Consider the following 27,145-nt stretch of genomic DNA (forward strand, 5'->3'; position numbering starts at 1 on the left):
CCGTAATGCGCGTTAGACCCGCATCGATTGTGCTTGTTGCGCTTGTAAGATCTGTTGAGCGTTCTGTAGAATTACTTCCGTAGCTCGTTGGAATTTCGCTGTTCCTGATGACATCTCGACAAAGTCGTTGAACTGAGGCCTGTAAATCAATGAATTCGATCGATAATGGTTCATCTTACGTTCAATTAGCTCAGTGGCACCGAAGAATGGAAAGAAATGAGACTACGAACGCATTCCGATTGGTCGCCGATATCTTTTCACAGTTAAAAATATTTGTCGGGCAAAATCGAAGCATGGGAATGAGGTGGGACGTTCTTCAAGGGAATGCAGTGTACGATGGTTTATTTACTCACAGGACTTGGTAGGGCTAATCACTACCTATGCGAACCAAAAGATGAGAAAGGATAAAGTCTCCGGCGTATCAACCCATTTGGGATTTGGGACGGGCACGGCGGACCTCTAATCGACTGCGCTACATCCACCTTCAAGCAATCCAAACCACTTTTAATTCAATGCGCCATGCACAATAGATGACTTTTTTTCCGTTTAACACATCATATCGCTCGACTGTACATCTACAATTACCTTGACACTTCTTAAATGCTTCATTAAACAACACTTCAGACTTTGTAAGAACCATTTTCACAGTTTTTTTTAGCTTGCTTATCATTTCGTTCCCAGCCAACAAATATGTACAAATACGTAATTTTTACAATAGTGCTAAGATATGAATAGTGAGAATTATGTGGATTAGTGAGAATTAGATAGTAGTAGTACTGAACTGCTCTACAGTTATATCTCAACTTATAACGCGCATCTATACTGAGTAGCGAGAGAGCGACAGCAAAATACAATAAATAACCATCGACTCCGTCATCTAAATCCAGAGGCAAAGCGATCTTTTTGGCCAATTGCAGCCTCTTCAAAAAAAAAACTTCACATAAGAAACTTCAAGAGGACTTCAAAAATATAAATACTACTAAAATCTAAATGTTCCAGGTAACTCAGTAATGGCCGAATAGCAAAGAATTTGATACAACATGATAACAAGGTGGGGCGAAAAGGAAAATTGTGAATGAAAAACATAACTGACATTAAACGCACCTAAATAACGTGGGAAACAACACTTTCGACAGATTGTGAAAGTCCATGGCGGTGCTTGGGGAAGAAGCGACCTTGAAATGAAACGAATAAAAAATAAAATAAAATATGAAACAAAAAACATGATGAGTTAAGTTCAGATAAAGGCCGGTCTTTCTTTTTTTTTCAGAATCTTTGGTGATAAGGCCAGCTCACCTTCTGCAAATGCGAAGTAAAGAACAATAGAACTTCTCGATTCGCTGGGGTTAACCTGGTCATCACCGCATGAAGTCGCTCAATATCCTTAAAACAGTTGTGCTGGCAGTTGGTTATGAATGCTTCAAAATAATGTCAAAGAAAAAAAGACCTGCCGAATGCCCACCTCAACTTCTCCCGTGCTGTCGAGGATATTGTTATGGAGTTCTGTGGGGATTAACGGCTCAGCTAAGCAACTGAAGAAGGTTTTCACCGCGGTTGCGACGACGTGTACAGGCATATCAAGGCTTGCAATGTCTACATCACCCTGGAACAAAGTAGTTCACTAGTTTTTGTCCGGAAAAATGCTTCATTTGATGATGATGGGATTTGGGCAGCAGGAAAGAAGAAGTACATGGAAAGGACGTATAAAGATTGAAAGATGTTTGTATATGGTTTTTATTAAAGGATAAAGGATAAAGTGTTTGGCGTTGATCAATTCGCTTGGGACGCCGATGTGTCAAGTCAGTGTTTTCATCCTCCTAGACAAGTCTGGTACCAATTCACCGACTCCGGAGGGATGAGAGGCTTCGTGAGCACCAGGGCGGATTCGAACCTCCGATTGATCGTGCAGGAAGCGGAACCTCTAACCGCTACACTACACCCACCCTGGGTTTTTATTAGGAAAAAAATCACGGAGCCAGCAGTACCAGGAACGCAACAGGAACGAAATCTCACCATTAAATTGAAGTAAGTATGACTGTAAAAAGGAAACGAGAACTAATATGTACATATGGGAGGTAATTGTCAGGTTCGGATTACACGAGTGAAGGAATCGAACGGGGAGAGGTGGACAAGAGAGACAATGAAGAATTCAGAAAAGAAGCAAGTGCGAAGGTCACAAAAAGAAGGAGGAATAAAGGTCGAATGAAAGAAGGAAGGGAGATGGAGTTAGTACAACCGCTAATGGCTAAGACTGATTCTTATGTAACTCTTCTCAGAAAGATCAGGAAGAAGAAAAATTAGCTCTAGAAAATAATTCCAAAAAAGGAAATAAAATTTCTCAACTATCCATACAACTTGAAAGGGCTGAAAACGAAAAACGATTGTCTAATCTATGAAAAGTAAAAGATTAAGAAAACATATCAAATACAAAAGCAAATAAATTCCAATCAGAAAACCTGAAATAATTTTCTTGATTCACAAAAAAATGTTGAATGTGAAGAACCTGCGAAGGTTTGAAAGGTGAGGTTGCAAGAAATATTTCCCGGATTTTAGGTGGTAAAAAGCAGCGAAAAGAGCTAGAAAAACTTGCGAATAGCTATAAAAAACAAACGCAAGCTTTTCAAAAGCGGGCAGCTTACGGAAAGAGAATGAAAATAAACTGAAGGGAAAATCCAGGAATACTACATGGTATGAAACTTTAAACCACGCACCTTCTCCCGAAAAACCTTTTCAAGTTCATTAAGTTGTGCTTGATTGCCAGGAACACGGTAAAGACCTTCCATTTCGAGACCACCTTCCTAAAAAAAATTACGATAGTGTTTTCAATTTCACGAAAAGTTAATTTACATTCCAAAAATACATCACGGCGGTAAAAGCGATCATGGCTATTGCAAAAAGCTAAAGTGTCAATGTTCGAGGTAATATTTGTGGGAAGGATTAATTGGAAAATCCCATCTTGGAAAATTACTCTGAGAACAATTCCAGTGAAATCCCACCAAAAAAAAGTAAATGCATCAAACAGGCCCCGCCCACAAATGAAAAAACCACTCACACTAACAGCAATAGGAAATGTTACACCTATTTTATTCATGATATTCTATGGCATCTCATTTATTTTTTTCTCTGCACACGTCTACATTTTACTACGGTAGCACATTTCATACACTTACCTCTATTACCTCATCGATTCTCTAAAAGTTACTACAGTTGACTGACTGCATGACAACTTTATCGATCGATATCGACTGTCACCTACCTTTTCTATATAATCAATGCAACGCTGCAAGAACAACGGTATACCACCGTTTTTCTCAGCTAACGATTGAAGTGTGTCGTTTGCACCGATTACACCTTGAACGCTCTAAAATCCATCAATCGATTATTGGAAAAAATTTTGAAATTTTGAGAAATTTTTTGGCACAATCAATGACAAAATAAATGACCTCAGTACTGGATTTATGTCCTCTTTTTGGCGATCTCGATGGCAACCAAGAAAATGCGTTCGAAGCCTTCTCGGAAGACGCTAAAATACTCCACAGTAATCAACTAAAAAAAAATTGATCCCTGTCTAATTACTGTAATTTTCAGAGTCTCCGCCCTCTCTCACTTTCATGCATTTCACCACTTCATCACATAATTAATGAAAAGCTTGACATAAAAACGAAAACATGCTTGATTAGATCGGAGCGGTCAGGCGGGGGCAACAGGGGACACAAAGAAGTTCTACATCTTTTCGTTTCGCTCGAATTCTAGTTGATTGACAGTGACACTTTCTTCGTCCATTAAAAGGCAGAGCGGATAATGAAATAGAAGATGTTGGGGTATCTATGAGCAAATAAAGATTTTGGTACGTAGATTATAAGCATGAGTTTGGTGAATCTCTAAGAGGTGATTTTCTCCTGATTGTCCTGAAAAACGGCGTGGGAGACTACTTAGTTCCAATGTGATACGTTAGAACGTCGCACTCTTGCGCATGTTCCGCTTCCCTTGCCAAACTATTTATTGGTTTTACTTGGATGGACCACTGAGGAGACCTCATTGATTTTCAGCCGCTCGCTTGCGGATGCGGCGCGTTCCAACGTACCTCGTACGGACAAACGCAGTTTCCCACGCCAATTTTCAGTACGATTAAGGGGAATGGAGTGAGGACACGCTCACACTCGTAATGTACACTCAAAATTCAATGCTTGCCCTCAGCAACCCCAATATCATCAGTTTTGTGATACGATCCTTTTAATTCGCTGATTAGTCAGATGCAGAAACATCGTATTTTCTTCTTATTTCAAATACCGCAACCGAAACCTTCGCTTCAGCTGATGGAAACATGTTCTTCTGCTTAATGGGACCCCTTGCCTAGTCAAACCCTCTATCTACTTGTTCATCTCCTGCTATTGTGTGGAAAAAAAGCATTCGGTACCCAAAGAAACCCAAAGAACTAGCAGTTACATGCGTTATACGATGAGATGAGTAGATAACGAGTATGGGTGCGATCACGTCGAATCGTCCCTCTAATTTTCCCGAAAAAAGGCGTTGGAAGCAGCCTTGTCGATGGAAAATCCCAACGATGCACCTAGCAACGTCTTACGTGTACGAGTGCGAGCATATGTGCTATGTACGCCGGCGAACGAGGGAGGCAACCCGCTGACTATCCACTCAATGACTGCAGATGCGGTGCACGTAGCTGCGCTCGCATACGCGACACGTTGCTGAGTGCCTCGTAGAGAAATTTGATCGACAAGAGCATTTCCAGGCCGTTTTCAGTACAGTTCGGGAGAAATCATCGTGATCGCGCTCACATTCATGATCTATACTACTAAATCTACCTTTTCGTGGAGAGATCCTAACGTCGTCAAATTCGTGGTATACTGCCTCTGGTAATTTCTCTTACAAATGGGACCTTGATTTACCCCAAAGACTCCAAAAAGACAAACCACAAAAAGGTCCTCTAGTGAATTACTTAAAATCTATGCTCAAAAAAGTATTTAAGGTGTATTTCCGCAAAATTGCTTAGAGAACGAAGAACTATGGAACCCTTGGAATTCATCGAGACCTGATATCCTAGACCTAAATCTTTCGCAATCCTGGCCGATATTTCTTGCATCATGCATTTCACTCACTGCAAGCAGGACGAAGCAATAAAAAAAGACATGCTAAAATGATATTATATGTTTTTAACTGTTCCTTACCGAGACAAGTCGTCTTCTTTAGTTTCCTCTCAACTTGAGGGCTTTGGGGAAGCGATCTTGCTCCAACACGTGGTGCTGAGGGTGGCGTAATTATTTTCACCTCAGCCGGTTCTTTCTCGGCAGGCTTCTTGAATCGAAATGACGTTGCCACTTTTCTAACGAATTGAAATTTCTTCTTTTTTTCTTCCATTAAGTCGGCAAATGATTCCACACTCAGCGACTGTCGCAACGTAGGCTGCTTCTGAATTCCCTGAGCATAGATCTGCCTCGCTCGTACCACCGAATCTCGATTGATCACATCCATAGTTATCGATCGTGCCGGCATTGAGGTGCTCATTTTTGGAGGAGTAACGTTCTTCGGTTTTGGCGCTATTCGCGGCTTAATGGGCGCGGTTTTTGCCGGACGTCGCGAAGACATTGGGGATTTCGGCAGCCAACGACGTTCAGGTCGTGATTGTGGGATTGGTGGTTGTGAAGGACATTTGTGATCGATGTCTTCATGATGGCTTGATACTGGTGAACCTATACAACACAACACTGTACAACATAGAAGCTGAGAGAAACAAAAGCAACAAAGGCCCACGAACACAATGTGAGTCAGAATCGGAATGAAGTAGAGTGTCACGTACCGGCTGATGATGGTTGACTTGCTGCTGTCGACGGTGAGGAGGAGGGTTCGGTGCTGGAGTGATTCGAGAACATTCTTGAACGTAATGGTCGCTGAAGAAAATGGTATTTTAATATGTTATCTACAATGTGAGACTGCTCCTAGCATTAACTAGAGGACTGGTCACATAGAAATTAGGATAATGCCGATCTACAGTCATTTGAACAAATTAAAGAAAGCCAAAAAAGCAAGGAACGCAGGCACTAATGATAAATAAACAACGGCTCTTCCAGAAGACCTCAAACAGAAGTACTAGATCTACTTAAAAGCGCCAGTAAAAGAAAAAAAGAAGTATTATTCGGTAAGAACAGGATTCCCAAGCGCGTAGTTTATCACTCCTGTTCCGTTTCCTCACAACTAATGGATAAGCAGAAGCGTCTTCAACTACTGTACTGCGTACTTTTTCTTAGATATTACCTTCTTTTCCTTTTTCGCGTTCGGTTTCTTTTCTCCTTTGTCTGGGATCTTCTGAACTGGTTTCGATGAGAAATCCAACGTAGCGTATATGTGTTCGTCATCCACTAGCGCATCCTGGAAACAGTACGTGTAATTCTCCAAGTAAAATAGATCGACAAGCAGTGCTTACGGTAGCTTTCTCAGGAAATATTCGAAATTTTAGTAAATGACATAATCAACTGATCAGAAGAAGAGAAGAAGGATACGGTCCGGTAATTTCGAAAGATGCGGACTGGTAGTTTCTCAAAGAACACTCGAAAACTATGGATACCGTCACGACAGCAAAAGATTTCTAGTTCAGTTTTAACACCGTATGAAATAAAACGCTGATCAGTTGATTACGCAATTTTCCAGGATTTCCAATAGTGGAGACGCCAGAAAACGATAAGAACAGAATCAAATGGAATTTCCATGGTAAAAAAGCACGAAAAAAAGAGCGAATGAGCACAACCGCTCAAACTCCCTTCGTATTTTCAAAGTTGGCTGCATCGCAACAGTATCGCTAATGTCTTGACCACGCCCACAATTGAATAAAAGTGCAAAAAATAAAATCACCTGCACCACTGAATATTCCGGAGCGATGTCGACCATTTCTGGTGTCGCCAATGGTGCCGGTAATGGCATACCGTGAGTGATCGGTAGCTTTAAGGGGGAGATCATTGGAGCGACACGTCTGCGTGGGCGGACTGCCGCTGCTGCTGAGCTGAAGTTACACCATCGATTAGCTTGTGATAATCGAATTAATGGTGATTTCACTCACCTGTAGCTGATACTCATCGCCGAGTTGGAGTTTCTCAATATTGGTGCTGACGCAGCCGAGGTGACCCTCTCTAGTGGATCTATAGAAGGCGTCGACTCTTCACTAGCGGACGAATCCGAAAGTAGCGTCCCCGCCGAGTCTATGAGATGAATAAGAAAAGTGGGAAGAGATGTAAAAAAAGTATTGTATGGTGTGGACACTTACGGCTTGTTCTATACGTTCCGTACATACTGTAATTGCTGGAATCCTTACGATGACCGACTCGATGATGATGATGCGGGTAGTCGCTGAGTGTTGAATAGGGGTCACTGAATAAGCAAACGTTAGCGGTGATCGATATATCGATTCACGATCCATATATCGACAGAGATTCTAACTCATAGGAATGACTCAACACCCGGGAAATAGCGATGCGGTTTGAGAGAACCCCACTTCAAACAGCTCAAGTGTTTGACGGGCTATGGGACAGAAGCATAAGTGTGTGTAGAACAATGATTTTTGCAAGTTCTGCACGAACTAACGTCATAGATGTCAGCCAGTCTTCACTTCAATTTCTTCTAAACTCTCCTTCACAGTAGGACAAAGCCCGGACAGACGGACGAGGAGGAGGTGAAGATTTTTTTTTTCGCGACAAAGGCCTCAATTGCTCACCTCTCTTTTTTCAGTGCTCGCTCCAAGGTGGACGTCTTCGGTACCATCGCACGAACACGCTCGAAGAACCGTGCTAGTTCGGCGGTTTGCGCGCTACTTGCGTCCGGTGGAATTGTGATGAATGATGCGCCGATACTCGTCGCCAGTTCGCTTCCTTCAGTGAGCAATAGGTTTGTCTCCTGAAATGCTACTGAATAAGAAAAATTAAAGATAAAATTTCTAAAATATCGCTCCTAGCTGCTATCGTAACATAGTAGAACCAAACCTGAGAAAACATAAAATAGTAGCTAAGAAGATTTAGTACAAAAATTTTTCGAAAGTGCCAGCAACGGGGTTTTCTGAATTCCCCCTGAGTGAACGGAATGAAAAAATAAGGGAAAAAAACAGGACAGAACAATAGCAGAACACAAATGTTGAAATATAGCAGAGTGTCCAGGAAATTCGCATGCGAAGTGAAAAAGAAGGCAAACACTTGAAGAGAAAAGATTAAAAGAAAAGATCCAGAAAGTTTAGGGTGTAAAAATGCACGGATAGATACACGGTTGGTAGACTGCAGGTTCATCTGTGCGACTTTTTTTATTGGAGAAAACGGGCGGCAGAAAAGGAAGGCACAGCAAAGAAAAAAGTTATGTTGTCCCCGAAAGCCGGTTAGTAAAAGATAAATTTGGGTGAATGAAAACGAGCAAAAATATTTTTAAAAATAGTAGAGTTGAGGCAAGTGAAAAATTTACGGGGAATTTGATGACCCTTGCTTTCGGGAGGGTGAAGGGGGAAAGGAGAAGCGCAGCCATGGACATTTCCCTATATCTATTACACTTAGGTGGATAAAAGATAAGGGCAGCAGAGAGTGCAGATTAACAGAGGTATTAGAAACATAATTACAGAAAAAAATCAAGAAAAAAAAACCAGAGAATAGCATCGTTAAACGCAAATCAAAAATAAGAAAGGACTAGTCGATGAACAGGTGATACATGAAGAGAACTAGTGTTCGAATGGACAGATAAAACGACGATCAGACACTTTAAACGCGACACGAACAAAAACAGAAAATCTGTGCACTGTAAAATAAACATATATCAATGTCAAGATGTCGTTATTAAATAAACAAAAGAACCACCGTATGAAAAGAGAATGACGGGAATGCTGAGAAGTGGACAACAATCCCACAAGAACTCCGAGAAAAGCAAAAGAAGATCAAAAGAGAGCAAAAGAAGAAGCAAAGAGAGAAGGCTGACAGAGATACGCGTAAAAATGAGGGTGATAAAGGACAGAGGTAGGATTTTTAGAACCTCACGCTTGTTCAACTCTCGCTTCCTTCAGCATAATCCTTAAACCCGCTCTTATGAAAGCAGCAAAACACAGAGATCCTCTATAATCTCTGATCTAATGTGCCTGCTGAAAAACCGTTCCTTGGCCCGAATAGCTTAAAATTTGAAAGTGTCCTAATTTCGAAGAATCTACTGCTTAATCGTACAAAAGAAAAAAGATAAAGAATTATGAAAATATATAGATATTATATTAGATAGATATTATATTAAGATTATTATGAAATCAATTATTAGAACTTAAAATTATTCAATTTTCAAAAAGGAGTGGGAAGAAGAGAAAAACGCCCCTAGATGGATACTACACTCAAGCAGATACAACATTATGTAGAGATCGACACAAATTTAGATATAGAGAGAAAAGAAAAAGCAAAAAAGAAGAAAGCAAGGATTCAGACTGAAGCAACGACACGCTGAGGTGAGTAGAAAGTAGACATACACGCTGACGGGGAGACTAACAAAATGAAGAACTTGTGGAAGTGTAAGAAAGATGAAGAAAAGAAAAAACCAAAAGAAAACCCATAAGAATAAATTCATCAATGGTAGAACTTTGGAGAAAAAGAAACAAAAGAAAGGAAGAATTTTGAGGTGAGGAAATCCAACACATAAAGGTACTATTTGTCAAAGGAAAAAAAGATGAAGGTAGGAAAGAGGAAAGATAGATTGCAATAGGTGCAATAGAGTAATCCCAGACGCACAGGTTCACTCTCTCTGTGAAAACCGGCGGCATTGAAACCATCATTGTGACCGAAAACCGAAACGACTTTATGCGTACGACTAACATTTCCAATGCATACTAATGCTATGCTTTAGGAATGAGAGGCCATTTCGGCGACCGACGCCATCCTCATCAATGTGGGTGGTGACATTGCGGAAGCTGCGCAACCAAGTGTACAAATGTGCGGCTGCGATTGGAAAAAAAAAGGACTCAATATCACGGAAATAACGTCATCATGCACTTTTAGCATTTTCATGTATCATATTTCAGCTTATTGCTCTTTAGTATCTATAGAAATCACGTAATATTGCGTGACCGGAAAAAAAAGCATCATACATATGAACTCTCATGGTCCATGATAAAAAGGAAATTATGACGTGATGGGGAATGAGGAAGTTTTGATGATTTGTGGGTTGCAAAAAAAAACAAAGAACCCGTTTCAGGCACCCTCGAACTATCGCCATTGACGTGCCCGCCCGACTTCGGCTGAACTCCGCATTTAAGGGAGTTGCGTGTGGAAATAAGCAGAAAACGAGCCCAGAAACAGGCAATAGCGCTCCAATCTGTCGACGATTAAGTAGGATTACGAGCACATCATCAGATAATTGCGGTCGGAAAGAATGAAACGCGATGTTTTGGACCATTGCTACTACATTCATGGAAAAGAAATTTAAAAAAAAGCAGAAATAGTATTATAACCAAGCCCCAAAGCTATACAGTATCTTAGAGCAATGTCGTCCTATAACCTATACAGTATCTCGAAGGACGAGATGTCGCCCCAACAGATTATTATTCAATTTTGCAAAGAAGTGAAGCGTTAGAGTGAAAGTATTAACTTTCAGCTTTCTATTTAACGCAATAAAAAGCTTTAACATCGCTGAGAATGCGAGAAATTCAAAGATATGATCTTAAAGCTCCACCTCTTTCGCATCGGATGCACATATGTATGAACTTATTGACAATGAACGCTCAACTGCGTGCATTTGTCATGAGAACACTTGATATCTGCGTGAAAGAATAGCGATTCGAGGCGACGCGACTGTGGGAAAGTGGAAAACGTAGGCGCCGTTCATTTTTTTTTCTAATCAACCCGACAACGGCTGCGTGTTTTACCTCCCAAACAGCTCCAGCTAGCTAGCTAGCTAGGCTAGACTACAGCTCTCGTTCGTTGCTCTACGTCTCGAGGGAGATACAGCAGGAGGAACGAGGGTAAATTTGAAGCGATGCGATAAACATGAAGCGTCTGTTCGAAATTTTCTCGTATTAGTCCGCTCAAGCGCTAATTAAACGCTACGCTTCAAAGTATGAGCACAATTACTCAACAATAATAGAAGTTGCAGCCGACGATGCGATGAATTCTTGACCGTCTGGCTTAGATAGCTGATGATAATTTGGTCTGTAACTACCATTAACTAAGGACTGTAACTAATTTTCTAACAAAAATCATTGACTTTCGAAGAAAAATGTCGAATTGAGGGAAAGAAACATAGATTAAGGATCTAAACGACATCTAGAGTTCTGAAGCAACGTTTTTCCAAAAACCCCTTTTAAACTGCATCCACTTGCTAGGAAAGAAGTTGTAGGAATATCCACATTAGTTCTATTACTACGGTAACTACCATGCCGCCCAAGGCTAAGCTGACTGGTTCCTAAAGTTCCACGTTGATCATATTATTGCATATATAAATACGTAAACGAATAAATTATGTGGTTTTCGCTCCGTCCCGTCACACCTCACCTGATCGCATCAAATTTCACTCCCAACTACGCTTCTCGATATTCTCTTGGGTTCAGGCAGAAATTAGAAAAGGCACCAGAACTATGTGGATTTAGGGGTTCAACTTAAAGACAATAGAACGCCTCTTAAAATAATTTTAACGAGTTTCTGGAAAACAGTAGAATGGCTCTTCAGAGCAAAATGAGTTGGGAGAGATCAGCTGTGATAGGTGGGATCAGCTGGATAGGATCATCTGTATCAGCTGTGATAGTTATTTTGCTGCTAACCTACTGCAATGAAGCGATGTACTCTCAGTATGAACTGGAACTAAAGCCAAAGTACAAGGTGGTAAGGAATATTGTTAAATAGAGGTGGCGGTGCTACTGAGAACTAACTAATGTCACTCTCACTTCCATTTCTGTCGACTGGAGTTCATGATTGTCAAATTATGGACAACTGAGAAGTCTCACTTGAAAGAATGTCGCCTAGTCTCCATATACGATTCTCAATAAACCTCGACACGATGGTAATTCAGTAAGCTCGTTTTATAGGAAGGTACTTGGACGAAATAGCTGATATCCACAACAGCTTCAGAGAAGAAGATATGCACAGGGACACGCCAAACATGAGAAAATCTAACGGTTTCTTTTCTTGAATCAGGGCTTTTGAGGCATTAGTGTTGGTATCACGTTCGATTCCAATCCTTCAGACTCTGGAGAAGGCGAACTCCGCGAAACGTTAGCCTCGACTACAGGATTATATTATAAGAACTTGTTCGCGCCCGATTCAGTTTAAGAGAACAAATACTGGATTTTGGCTAGGAATTACAAAGATGGAAATAAAACGAAGGTTCTAATCCTTATAATCTAAAAATAAAAAATAATATAATAAAAAGAAAAACAAGAGGAAAGATTCTTGGGATTTGAAAAGAAGCTGCACCGGTTAGGATGAATCCCTCCCATGGTCCACGACTACTGAAACCTCTTTTCAAACAGAAAAATCACCTGTGTAAGGTTATGTTTTTCTCATTTCGTAATTAGTTTCTTATTTCGCAAGAAGAAGAATTCATTGCATGTTGCGCTTCTTTCACATGAAGAAATGCGCTGAACAACATAATTGGCACGAAGCGTCAACGGCATTTTGCAGTAGTGCAAAGCTTCGGAAAACATCCTTCGAGAACGGCTGCAGAAGCAAAAGCGCACCGGAACAAGAAAAAAACCCACCCTGACTCCTCTTGACGCGACTGTCGATGACCGCAGACGGAGAGCGCGAAAAAAAGAAGAGAACTACAATACTAAATGTACAGTAACTCGAAGGTTGTATCCTTAGATCTAATACTAACTAAGTGGAAAAAAGTGGATCGGGTGGTGAAATGACGAACCAGCATGTCAAGTGCCGCTCGACGTGCACCCTCAATACCACTGCAAACAGCTCTCGACGAGTCTTTTGCACAGCGCCACGCCCGATAACGTCATCCTTACGGTACGGTATTAATCTGGACGTCATTCAGATCCTTTAATGGGGTTGGAGGGAGAGAGAGGAGGGAGGGAACCGGGGAGATAAAAACACCACCAGTTATCTACTAGCGTCGATATTTATTTCCTAATTACATATCATATTCTACAATTTTTCCTGTAATTCCCAACGACCAAAATGTATGCCTCTCTCTTAATGGCCTGCATGTATCAAAAACGGGAAATGCGTAGGTGTTCTATATGCGCAAACAAACTGTATAAACATGACACGTCCTCGTCGCTACCAAACCACTTTTTTGGTGAAATCACTACTAAACGAGACCGTAAAAATTCCCATTAATTCCCTGCAACTTAATCCATCAATAATTTGGACGTTTACGGAACTATGTAACTCCATACAACCGGTTTCCTGCGTAATTTTTGCACAAAAACATCTGCACACATCATATGAAGAGATGATTATCTTAGTAAGGAAGGTAACTTAGTGACAAAAAAAAATCAAATTATAGTAAGTGAGATCTGATTTTTGGGATAGATAGCAACGTTTGACACAAACCTCAGATTTGGAGATCGGGAGCGTTCAAAAAAAAACAATTGTTGCAATATAGTTACAGTAACAAAGAGAATTTGCTAAAAGGAATACAAAATGGTTTATCTACACGTGATTTCACTACATTTTGAAGCAAACTACATTAGTGGATGGAAAAGAAGGAAGAAAAAAATCCTTTACAGCATTATAATGTCTTTAGAAGTCATTGCACATTTGAAGTGGAATCACACCTGCACGGAAGAAAAAGTAAAAGAAACTGATTTTTCGGAGTTTTCATACTGAATACACATAAGTAAACTCAATGGTTACTTCTTTTTGAAAGAAAAATGTGGATGTTTTAGAAAACCCCGCAGAAAACTAGATGAACTAAACCACAACAATAAATTTTGTAAGTTGTAAATGTAGGAAAGAAAAATATAATGATTCCGGAGAAGAAAAGGAGAGAATACAGAGAAAGGAGAGAGAATACATTAATGAAATGCTGCGGTGCTAGCATACCTTTCGTGGGCGTTCACATTATGTTGCGCTCAAAAAAAAAAAAAAAAAAAAAAAAAAAAGTGTGGGCGGATACTGTAACGAAACACAACGGAATTAATTTGAAAACCATTAGTTTTGCATTCGACATGTGGATTTGCTATTTCATGTAAACACACACTAAAGTATAGGGAAATACCATTCTGATACAACTTTCTGTTTTTTTTGGTACACTACGACGCGACTACACATAAAAGCATACGTAGGGTGCAATACGACGGTCTCCGCTCTCTCTCTCCTTTCTCCCTCATTCTCCCTCTTTGATTCTCTGTTCTTATTTCTACATTATTGCAATAAAAAAATAGATGGAAGGAAATAAAAGATGATCAAAGATGATGAATAAATGATCGATTACGTCAAGTAAAAAAGTAAAAATAAATGAACGCCAGATCTTTGATAAATAATTGAGATGCAGAGTTAAATAAGAAGCTTTTACAGTTCGGCCCACGCCTAGATCCTGAACTGGCAATCCACGAAGTAGAACCAGCAAGGTCTACGCTATGGGAGCAATCATACATCAAAATGAACCGCAAATGCAGAAGTGAACTATGTATGTCACATTTCTACGCTCTTATTCACTTAAATACTTAAAGTGACGCAAAGCTGGATTCAAAGAAATGATTCTTATCATACATAAGTGCCTCCCTCTGGATGACTAAGCGATCATTCTTTATGAAATGACATGACATTGACACCTAATGAATGAAATGTGCATAAGATTGCGGTAGCATATTGCACTGAACGCCGTGCAGCAACTACAACATCTTAGGTTTCCGAGATGTTTCCTAGGTGGAAAATTCGAGAAATTCTTTCGCAATTTCCCTTATCCGATAAGGGAAATGACTAATGAGAGCTGAAGAGGTTGCGTCAAGAGTCAATCAAGTTAAGCTTGAAGTGGAACAGTGGAACACATGATTCGGTCTTGTTTCTGCCTTACTCTTCTTAGGAACTTTCTTAAGAAATCCAAAAATAAGAAATGTTGGTTTTAAAAGCACCTAAACGAAATAATTAATAGTTAATCGATAGCAAGTAAGTAGAAATAGTCACGCAACAAAATCATTCATTACGAAATTCCAAAGCAAAAAAAGTGAGGATTTTTGCAAAACAAAACGGAACGAACAGCATCGAAATCGGCTGAGAAACCGAAGTAGAAAAGACTTATGAAAGCTCCGTACGAACTACATGCATCCAGAAAAAAATTCCCCCAAAATGACTTGGGTTTCAAATCGAATTATGCTAGTATAGATAAGAATTGGGAACTCTTTTCCATTTTCTCTCCATACTCCCATCGAAATGATATAAAATTCCATGGGAACTTAGAAATTCACATTCGAGATTCTATTCATAGGCGCCGTTATCAGAAATATCAGGAAAATAAAATTAAACAAAAGAAAGAAAAGAAATCGCTACCAAAAGAAACTGAAGACCTATTACCATCATCTTAAGCCCTCAAAATCTTCGTTTCGAAAAATATATGGTTTTCAGTAATCGTAGAATAAGGAGATTAACTCTAATTTACCTTTTCACTATCTAAACGTAGTTGTCGAATGAATCGAGCAATTAGCCGCATCACGCCGCTGGATGAAATGACTAATAGAATTGGACTGGACTGGATTCATTTCGACGCTCAGCATCACACCTGGCTCGTTGGATGTCCTTTTTTGTTCTAGCCTATGCCTATCCCCCGCAATACAGAACAGATGTGAAAGTGCACATAAACATTTCTATTCCCTCTTGATCAGAAGCGAACGAATGAATCGAACGCCCACGTGTGCATATGAATGAACACAATTAACGGCTTCGAGTTTTTTTTTTTTTTGCAATTGAACGGGGCGAAAGGAGAATTACGATTTCCAGTTTCGTACCAAAAAAAAAGAGATACAATCATACCGTTTTTCGAACTAATTGGATTCATAGAAAATTGATCCCTTAAGAAGTATAACAACAGAGTGATTATTATGGCATAATTACATATGTACCAAATGGGATATGAGGGCGGATAGGCACAGAAAAAAGAAAAATTAGTCATTTGTTAAACATTTCAAAAACAGTGAATGATCATAGTTTGTAAACGTCAGACGACGCTCTAAACGGATTGTTTTAGAAGCAAAAGCACTCCTACACCAACTACGTCACAGAAAAAAGCTTTTTCTTATCAGAAAAAAGAAACGATACAGTATATTTGGACAGTAACTTATACAGAAAGCTTCACCACATAACCACATAGATAAATGTTGAGTTTCTTACTGTGCAGTTTAATGAATTTGAATTTCAGTGTACCGTGAAATTCTACTTGGAATGGGCAGGTTCTCAAGAGTAGTAGACGCATAACTAGTAGCAGGTAGCCAAACAGTTCCAAGGGTTGCGGCCAGAAACTGCTTGACACGCTACCAAAAACCAAGTTTTACCCGCATAAGATACAAAAAAAACCGTCTGCTTTGAAGACAACAAAATGAAAGAAATCGGAAAAGAAAAGGGCTGATGTTCAAGGAGAGGACTGTAGGAAAGAGATCTGGGAGAGGTAAAAGATCTAACCGACGAGTTCTGTATTGGAAACTAGTAAATTATGTGGAACAGGAGCATGGGACCTTACTGTCCTTCACAGTGCATTACGCAATGAAACAGGTCTCCGAACATATTAAAAAGCGAAAAAGAAAGTGAATGAAGCGTGACGGCTACGGATGCTCCAAATATGAGCACCAGATGAAATCCTTATATTCCCCAAATCACCTTTAAATTAACCTTGGATATAGTTGGGTCAAAACGACATAAACCATGATGCAGTTGCGTAAGCGGCTACGATCGAAGCGGCGCGGTGGAGAAAGAGGATGGGATCGAGCTAGGACCGCGCAGTTAGCAGCAAAGAATTGTGCAAGGAAGGGGTTTCCTTCGATCCTAACCGATACGCCACACCAAACCGCTTCGAGCGCAGCCGCTTACGTAACTGCACCGTAGTTCATGTCGTTTTGACCATACTATGAATTTAGTAGCTCCCATTGATAAGAACGCAGAAATGAAAATCATCATGAGTTGCCCCGCTCAACTTAGCAAAGTAATCATAAGCGACCGAACATGCAGAAGTGTTTTCTTCAAAGTTTTCAAGCCAAAGAAATTTCACAGAAGAAGTTATTGTGTGCAAGTATGTATGAAAGTAACCACATCACTCCAAGATCGAGGTCGTGGCAAATTGGAAGTCAACTCAGAACAAATTCAAATTGTAATTCGAATAGAAAATAAATAGATGGCAATGCTTACCTCATCACTGAAATAATCCTGCATATCAGCGACTGCAACAAGCAGTATGGCTTTTCCCGTTAAGGTTCGACATCCGTCGTCCAAAACGCGTGAAACAGCTGCTCTGGCATGAGCAAATGATGCGGCTCTTCTGAAAAGATCCAGTCGGAAATGAGGATGATGGTACTCGGATTTTTAAAGAACTTATTTAAAAAAAAATCACTGCACTGTCAGTGTAAATGAAGAAAATGCCGCTTTTCTAACATAGTCAATTTTAAGTAAACCTAGTTCCGATAGGTTGGAGCCGAACCCTTCCTAGGTGAAGAGGGTTTACCCCATCTCGGTGAGTCCAAAGTGAAGAGGGGTTATTGACAAAGTAGTAGGAGGAGGGGTTATAAGTACTTTTATCGAAATCATTTAACAGCTATGGTGATGAGGGTCACTTCGCCAACCACCGTAAAGTGAGGGAGCTGGAGCATCGGCTCCGACTATCGTATGTATGGTCTTAAAAGTCGGCATCTATCATTTACAATACTACTTATAACAAATAAAACAATAAACCCATGCAGAAAGAAAGCGAGAGCTCTTAAACTCATCAGAACTAACCTTGCAGAATAGACTACGATGTGACCATGCGTGGAATTTACCGCCTTAGCCGTCAGCCATGAATGATAGGCGCCCAAGTGTAAATCCACAGCGAATCGTTGTTCATTCCAGTGAACGTCGATTGGTACTACACCAACTAAATCATATACGATAGATCTTTTGCTATTTTCGTGAGCACCAGCTGTGTCAGACTCACTTCCTGTTTGACTGGGATCCCTTATGGCTCTTAGGATTTCACTGTCCACTCCAAGAACCGATATAAGTAACGTGTCCAGAGGGAATGGATCTCCACACAGCAATGATAGCTGAAAAATAAAATAATAATAAAATGCTGAACTAGTCATGGAGACAACAAAGGTAAACATATCGGCAAATAAATCAAAATAATTCAAGTCATAGGATGTTATAAAACTTCTAAAACACCTGTATCTTAAGGCCACCTCTTCGGTCCAGCTGTGATGCACATACCGTATCACATATCCGCAAAAGTTGGTCACGTCTGAAACAACGAAGGATAGCCGATATTTAGCCGTCGATCATGTTCACTTACCCAAATATACTGCTGCAGTCACTCGCTCGGCTCCAGCTACCATCGGAGTCCGCAGAGCCAGCTCCTATGAAAATACCGCAGGTGCTCTCAGCTAGCGACAATCCCTGCAAGGACGAGATTTTAAGCCCTAAAAGAACGTAATAATGGCGAAATGCGCGAAACTGACCTGTTGATGAAGGAACGGTAGCAGATCGTAGTGTGCAGGATCACAGACAAGCACGTAAACCGGCGGTAATGGATCTGAGGAACTTCCCAACGTCCCAGTGCTTGAGTTAATGGAGAACTTACTTGAATATTCTCTTGCATAGTCCAAAGAGGCTGCCGAATCTAAGACATACAGGATGATGCAATAATTCTTCGGAAACATGTAGCAAAAATCCAATATGTGAAAAAAAAACTGGAAGAAGGCAAGATCCACCTAATAGGAAGAGCTGCGTTCTGCCAGTGTTCTCTCCATCTGTAACTTCTTCAGCACCGTAACAACGAATGGTTGCAGGACCGCTAGCGGTCAAGAACGGTTCGTTATGCAGCAGGACCTAATTAGAAAATTCATATGTAACCAACTGACTCCACTCAATGTGCAACAGTTTTGAAAACGATCACTCACATTGATATCCGTAATGAATTGTGCCACCATGGCCATTTCGCCATGCACAGAAATGTCAATAAGGTGGCTCGCCGAGAAATCGCATTGTTTCTTTCTGGAAAAATACTGCTGTTATTTTTATTTCCGAAGCTGGAACTAAATATGGCAGGAGAAAAGTCCTTCATTCAAAAATTTATGGGAGAAGCGAGAAAATGTTCGTTCTGTGTTATGTGTATGGGTTATAGGCATAGGTGCGAGAGGGAGAAGCCAGACCCCTAGTCAGGAGAAGAGGGTCTAATTCATGGGGTATAGCTAAAGTGATGAGGATCTCTTCGCCAACCGCCCAAAAGTAAAAGGGGTCCCTTCGCCAACCGCCAAAAGTGAAAGGGGTCGGATCCGACAATCGCGTCCATGGTTATGAGGATGGAATAAAGGTTCAAAGATTGAGTGAATTCAAGAACAGTTTCTAACAAAAACAAAATGTAAAAGAAACCTCTGAAAGAACATGGAAATCGCTTCATGGATGGCTGATTGAGCGCATGCTGAGAACGCCGGACAATCGTTGACAGCCGGACGAGCAAGGAAAGTGATGAAGCGACGAATGATCGAATCGCGTAGCTCGAACAACCGAGACAGCTGCCGATATCTTCAACGTACAAAATATTTCATGGTTGGGCATTGTCAGTTCAATTTACAAAAATTCAATACAAATACCTAAAGTCATCTTGCAGGAAATCCTTTATTCGCAACATCTCCCTTTCAGATATCAGCAAGTGATCATTTTTGAATTCGCTTCGACTTCTTCGTACAACATCAACGAACAATTCAATGTTTTCCAGCAAACATTCGCGAAATTCAACTTCAGCCCGCTTTAATAGGTCGTGCTGTAAACGGCAGTATTTAAAGTTAATTTAAAAAAAACAAAAAAAAAACTTAAAGCAAAGCATAACGGATGCGTTCTGAAATCACTCACTTGAAATCGATCGTAGACCATAGCGGCTTGGCTTGGAGGCAGTGATTCGTAAGCCGAAAAACCCTGAAGGAAGAAAATATGATAATTTCTTAGGATATTCCCCTACTGCAACAATGAATCGACTGTTCTTATTTTTCTCAATTACTACTGGAAAACTCACTTGTAGAAAGATGCTAACGTCTTGTAGAGGCTTTCCTGGAGTAACTTGCGGCGTGTCAGAAAGCAGGAACTCGAACTCTTCTTCCAGGCGTTCCTTACGTTGTTCTGTTTCGACAGCACTCTGAAATGACATAGAAATTAAAGGTCTGTAGCCAGCACCACGGCAGAGATATAAATAAGAAGTTAATATGAAAGAGGAACTCCTCTTCTCCAATCTCGTGCTAAGATCTAAAGGGAAAAGAGGAAGTAAATTGATCCAAAAGATAGACATAATGGTTTAATTCATGGAAAAGTCAACAAAAGTTCACCTTATAAGCTTCGAACGCCTGTCGAGCCTCGTTCCGAAGCAAAATCTCGGCCGGTATCCGATGGTCCACGGATGTCGACTGCGTTATGCGCTTCTCTTGATCAGAAGGAAGGGGATCTAGTTGTTTTCCTGAACGAAACCTCGTCTACATGGCAAGCAGGAACATCTACGTCAGATAGAATTCTCTTACCAAGCTGACCCAAAGGTTGAAAGAATTCGTCGAAAAGTGGATGTGAATGGATCAGATGATTCGCGTTTGACCAACTCAACTGTGCGACATCGGATTTATCAAGCAAGGTAGCAAAGACTCGAGGAAGGTTCGGTAGCAGGGCGCGAAGCCTCAAGTACGACTCAATTCTCAGTGAATCCTTGTCATAGCACCTCATCAGACCCTCACCTAGCAGCCATCCAATGCTCTCGTGCCTCGTTCACATGAGTGTCGTAGACCTTTCTTGCCGTCGCTTCACCATAAATCCGAACAAAGTTGCAGTAATCTGGCTGCCGTTCTAGACATCGCTCAGTGACAAGTCTAAATAGACAGCACTTAGGGTAATGTGGATTGTGAGCAGGATAATTATGGGGAATTGTGCACCTAGACCACGACAAGCGTACGGATGGCCAGCTTTCCACCGGAAGTAGTGCTTGGAGCAGACGAGTGAATGCTATTCTGGAAAAAAAAAATGCAATTCGTACAGACAAACCTGTGAAATTCGTTACCTATTTGGTTGGCTTGCATCCAAAAAGACTAAAAGTCAAATATGCTGAATTTGCAGACTAGAACTTGAAATGGCTTAGAGAATTTGGATTACTGTAGACGTCAGAGCGGTCTACGATTGAAAAAAGTTCATTAAAAGCAAAGTATCACGATTTTGATATGGTAAGGAACCAATGACGAAAGTACAGAGTTCGTGTGTTGATTGCGGAACCTCATCTTTACCTGACCGTCGAAAAAAAGGCACAGGGAACGGCTTTAATTCCGACGAGGTGTGTTGGCGGCGGCTCCATGTACACGTTCTGGTCCCTCAGCAGCTTCTTCATTGGTTCTACCTGGATAAGCTGCTGGTGGGACCTCATTAATCTTCGACCGCTCGCTTCTGCATTCGGTGCGTGCACAGGGATGAGGCACACGGTCTTCTACGCCGTTTTTTGCGACGATTTCAGTTGCAAAGGTAGAAAAGCAACAATCCAATAGTATAAACGCCAGGAAGCGAAACCGTAACCTCCAGAGGACAACTTGGAGCATTGGAGGAAGCGATTCTAAGTGATTATTGTAAGAGACCAAGAGCAACTTTTCACCCAACAGAGCCGGAACGACTCCTAGTTCTATATACATGCATCTCAACAATAAACATGAGATAAAACATGTTACCAGTTTGAAAAGAAGCTTTTCTCTGTTTTTTTTTTTTCTTTAAAGACTGGTAGTTTTCTCACATCACTCTGTACCTTCGGAGATTGCAAGCTATATAAGATAAAAACCAGCCCATTAATTCCTTTGCTTCTTTCAGATATAAAATGTCTGAAAGTGATAAAAGTCTTACTTTTAAAAATAATATCACATTTCCTGTACATTTATTCTTAGAAAGCTTTTTCTTGCCCCTTCTGGGGTCACTACTCCCGAAAATAATTTATTTTATGCGGAATACAATCGTAACTCATGGCAACGATCCAAACCCTGCGTTTTCAAGCTTATCACATCTTGTCTTCATCCGTTACGCACGGTTTTTCCATTGTATTGCGTTGATGCGAAAGAAACGTAGGTTTTCATGAAATGTAGGTTTTTTCTTCCATCAGTTTCAACACCATTTTATAATACTGAAGCAAGACTTTTGTACGAAGAATTATACATTGTTGGATATTTTATGCCCTTTCTAAGTAAATATAAATACAATAAAAAAACAAATAAATAAATAAATATAAATAACAGATATATGAAATATAATCCAAGTCGCCTTTTCTAAAATAATTTGGTTTTTACTATCAGATGTCCAATCACAATTCCCGTCAAGTCTACTTCCATGGCCCAAATTTGGCCGAACTGCCGCTAAAGCCGCTCGAAACATCAACACAATACCGTTGGACCCGGGGAGGTGTCAAAGAATGTACAGGTGCAACCCTGGTTCCGGAAATTTCGCGCCAGCAACACCAAGCTGGAAGACGAACCCCATCCTGGGGTGGACACTCTCAAACACTCGATAACAATCAACTGAATGCATTGTTCTGTGCATTTGTTGACACTTCCTTAACCTCTGTTATACTGTTTTGGTGTTTCTTGCGATTTGGACGGCGATTCGACCAAATTTGAACTCGTAGAGGACGATTTGACGAAAATTGTGATTAGACATCTTAAAATACAAATCAAATAATTCTGAATAGAGCGACTTGAATTAAATTTCAAATATGTGAATATTTATATATTCAGAGAGGGCATAAAAAGCTTCCAAACAATGTATACTGTACTTCGTACAAAAGCCTTACTTTATTGTTATAAAAGAGTGTTGAAACTGATGGAACCCGGAACCCGTATTTCTTTTTGCATCAGTTTAATATTTGTATTGTTCTGCAGATCGACGATTACACTCACATTACTGGAAATATCTAGAGTAAGCCCATTTTATTTCCAAATAAATCTGTAAAGAGAAGCCAGCAAATCTTCGTTCACCTAACCAGCCTTTTCAAAATTACTGTAAAACCCTTACTGTAACTCTGTTATCATAAACAGTTACGGTGCATATTCTACTTTCCTCAAAAAAGTCTCATTTCCTCTACATCGACAAGCCCGAACTGCGACAAAATGGGTTGCAGCTCGGCACGTCACCTTCCTAGGCTCTGATTCAGATAGCGCAGCGTTTAGCTATTCAAATGGGGTTCGAATTCATTGCCGTCTCGTGGTGGCGGCTGTCCGACCAAACCCTCAGTAATTACCTCGTGGAAGTGGCTAATTATTCATGCAAAACCCTTCGTCAGTCGACACTTGAAACACACGAAACCAGCCTGGTGGCATGCATGCGCAAATTGCTCCGCAACGGAAAGCAAAATCCAAGAAGAGCAAAATTTAGAGAGGTCACGAAATCCTTACCTCACTTCTCGATTTCGTTCAGTAACCGTCTTCACAGCGTCAGAGAAAGGCAAAATTTTCAAACGTAACTTGCTTCTGGATGCCAGACATGCAGCAGATACGAACAACTCGTCCACATTCACATTCATCAAAGCGGATACTTCAACCTGAAGCAAAAAGAACGCTCATAGCTTTCTCGCATGTAAAAAAATAACACCATACCACAGCAATATGTGTGCTTTTGATGTCCTTTTTGCTGAGAAGAGAGTGGAGCGCCTTCCGAGCTTCTTCGTCGGCATTATCCGCCTGACTAAACGCGATCACCACCGGTTTTTTCGTCTTGATCACGTTTGTCAGGATCGACGTCGCAATGGAGCACTGGCTAAATTTTTAGGATAAAATATAAAAGGTAAAAATAAAATAAAAATATGAAAATACAAAAATAAAATATAAAATATAAAGTGTCCAGTGTTATTTGTCAGGCTTGGGATGTACCAACGCTTTCAACTTAATTTCAGGATCGTTTAAGGGTTATGAACGCTCATGGGACCTAGAAAATGACTTGCGGAGGCTAGTCGATGTATCAAGTCACTGTTTTTATCCCCACACAAAAATCTTGTGGGAATTTATCGAATTCAAAAAGTGAAAGGTTTGGTTGGCCTACAGCCAGCGACCATCGACCGTGCTCTCAAAGCGGAACCTCTTATCACCGCGCAACACGCACCCCTCTGGCTAAATATAGATTCTGGAGAAAAACAATAAAAGGTGGGAGAAATGAGGGAAAACGAAAATAGTATTTATCTCTACTCCAAACCAGAATCGCTTAGAAACTGAATATTGAAAGGAAATGTGAAGAAAAATTAATGGAACCATCTAAAGTTTCGTACGTATGAAAAACTAACAAATGAATGAAATTTTTAACGAGAGAGCAATTAAAGACAAAAGCTTCAAGACTACCAAGAATATGTTTCAGAAAATAAATTCTGAAAAAAGTATACAAGAGAATTACTATGTAGTCCAACCGAGATGGAATTTGGCTCCACAACGTGACAAATAATGAAATTGTCAGATTTAATTTCCCGTATATTTTCCGTATTCAAACCAAATCACCTGTTACCATCCAATAAATAAATAAATAAATAAATATTCCGAACAACTTTCTTTTTGCATCTGATAAAGGTAGTAAAAAAAGAGCCAGGTGAGAAGTAAGCGTTTCAATATCCCGGCAAAAGAATTTGCTACTGCGGCAAAAAATGACGAGAAAAAAAGTAAAGAGAGGAGATAACAAGGTTTTCCGCAGTATTAACTTTCAAGAAATTTAAAAAATATAAAACATACTTGAGCTGACCAACAAGTCATTATTGTTTGCTCAATATGGAAATAGTAACTATGCGATCACCTTTCGAACGTCCGTCCTTCAGTTCTGCTTGAATCAAAAACGAATATAAAAGCATCTACTGTACATTTCCCATCGGGCAGGATATGTTGATCAAATTCGGCTTCAAGACCAAGCTGTTCCTGAAAATGAAATCATAAAAACAAGGATGGAAGCTAACAATTTTAAACGATGAATCATTTCCCTTTTCCAAGGAGAAGGGTTCATTCTTCCAGAAGTCCAGCAAAACAAGCTTCAAAAAAATGGATTTTTTTTTATTACAAAATAAACAAATAAAACATGTTTGTCTCATCTAAAATGTTCTTGAGCTTTTTTTTTTGCGAAAAAAAACAACAATGCGTACTGGAAGAAAAAAAAACAGGCCGAAAACTCACTTTTTGTATGTACATTAGCTTGTCTCGACTCTCGAGCCGAATCTGGCAGCATCGTTTCACGTACGGTTCCGATGTGGATGGTCCAGCGATCGGCTCATACGTTTCGTCATCCAGAAATTCTACAAAACGACTAGTAATTGAATGGAAACAGACGAGTAATTGAATAAGCTGGATATTTGCGGGGTCATGTGTGCTTCTCAAGCCGTACTACGCATAAATGTTAGGAGCTGATGGTTACAAAACATGGATGGTAGCAAAAATTGTTTTCAATTTCTTTTTCAATTTCATTTTTCAATTCCTGTTTTCAATTCGAACTCTATGAAAAAAAGACCCGAACTCTCACCTGTTTGTTCGATAACCCGTATGGTAACTGGGGCGCTAGCATCGTCAAGGCTAATTTGTCGTTCACCCCAGTACAACCAATGATCGTTGTTGATCACAGGCGAACCACCGAAATCAGTCTAAAATATATCTAAGACAATAATATCAGATAGATTTTGGAATCTTCTGGGATGTTTCATCTATTCTACCAACTAGCTAACTCGCTTGTGTCTACGGTGGTGGTGACCTCTGAAACTCCCCCATAATTGGATGCTTTTTTTTTCTCGTTGAACACTGTATGCGACTAAGCCAGTCATTACGCGCAGCAAATTAGGGACATGCTCTTTCGAAATTGAGAATTCGCTCCGGAAATGAATGCTGAAACGAGCAGAACATGTGATAACTAATCACTTCGCCACTAATTGATGTCGGTGACCTGGTAACGATGCGCCTCAACTTTGATGTCCTCAACTTTAGTTAGTTTCCTCAAATTTTTAGGTGGTACGAATAAATTGACCCTTTTACAGATAATACAGCTTAAATTCAGAACTTAGAATAGAATTTCAATACTTTACTTCTACTCTAATTTAATTGAGAATTTCAATACTTTGTTTAAAGTAACAAGAATTCTTACGGAGGTGGTTAAGAGTAACACGGTTAATATGAGCACGAAAATAGCGATTTTTCTATGCACACCTAAAGATTAGAACTGGAAAACGGTGTGCTTTCCAAAATGGGAGCTTTATATATTTTATTTCTTTTTATAGAGTTCTTATTGCTCTCAAACTCAAACACCGAAAGAATTTCGAAACCTAATTCTTGAAAAAAAATAACTGAGAAAATTATTGAGTTAGTCAGTGTTTATTACGTTTCTGTTTTATGTTTCTAAGAAAATCTTCTTAGGTTTCAGTCCAATAGTACTAAATACCCAAAGAAGACCCCTGTAACTACCACTAATCTAATTATCTAATTATCTATCTCATCTTGATCTAAATAATTCTGACATAAATCCTCAAATTCTTTCCACTATTTCACAAATGTGGGACCTTCTCTACTACTTGTACCAGGTTTTTCTTCGCTGTCTGTTGTCACAGATCGCAAAAAAAAAAACACTTCCGTCTTTGCCGAAAGTTTGGACGAACATAGAATTGCGGCTAATTCAGCAGATGCCCCCGCCAGAAAATCGGGGGAAAAACAAGTGCATAGTCGAATCTGGGACGATTTTTGGCCGACGCTAATGATATTTGTAGCTGGTTGGTTGACTCCAAACAAACGCTTTCCAACTCGAACAGCACGACGTCATGAGATCGCGAGCTCATTAGAGAGATTAAGCCGAGTCAGATACATGCTGATGTCAATGTCTGAACTGCTAGTCGAGGCGAGATGACAAACCTGTGATAACACCGAGCAGTGTTCCGGAAAGAAATCGTCGAAATCACCACGAACAAATCGATTGCAGATCAACGACTTCCCAACCCCTTTCGAACCTTTCACTGCCTCTCTACCGCTGACGCCGATCACACTTACGGTGACCGTACGCTGCAT

The 27,145-nt window shown here is 40.2% G+C and overlaps 1 protein-coding gene across 1 annotated transcript; it reads right to left on the reverse strand.

The window, feature by feature from the left end:
* Positions 1 to 12: 12 nt before the first annotated feature.
* RB195_003653 (uncharacterized protein) lies at positions 13 to 27,145 on the reverse strand (the record flags this gene model as incomplete). Its single annotated transcript, XM_064201399.1, has 36 exons — positions 13 to 139; positions 1,105 to 1,175; positions 1,297 to 1,383; positions 1,463 to 1,603; positions 2,712 to 2,798; positions 3,257 to 3,361; positions 3,444 to 3,523; positions 5,187 to 5,708; positions 5,816 to 5,906; positions 6,271 to 6,384; positions 6,865 to 7,012; positions 7,070 to 7,208; positions 7,274 to 7,377; positions 7,721 to 7,899; positions 17,295 to 17,424; positions 17,880 to 18,015; positions 18,076 to 18,184; positions 18,303 to 18,378; positions 18,430 to 18,533; positions 18,596 to 18,756; positions 18,848 to 18,965; positions 19,037 to 19,130; positions 19,509 to 19,661; positions 19,730 to 19,899; positions 19,989 to 20,051; positions 20,149 to 20,268; positions 20,456 to 20,583; positions 20,645 to 20,793; positions 20,852 to 20,983; positions 21,047 to 21,121; positions 23,531 to 23,676; positions 23,732 to 23,891; positions 24,909 to 25,027; positions 25,280 to 25,398; positions 25,623 to 25,740; positions 26,993 to 27,145. 36 exons carry the CDS (start codon positions 27,143 to 27,145, stop codon positions 13 to 15), a joined length of 4,728 nt encoding a protein of 1,575 aa, XP_064057280.1.

Source organism: Necator americanus, chromosome IV, assembly GCF_031761385.1.
Source record: "Necator americanus strain Aroian chromosome IV, whole genome shotgun sequence".
NCBI lineage: Eukaryota > Metazoa > Nematoda > Chromadorea > Rhabditida > Ancylostomatidae > Necator > Necator americanus.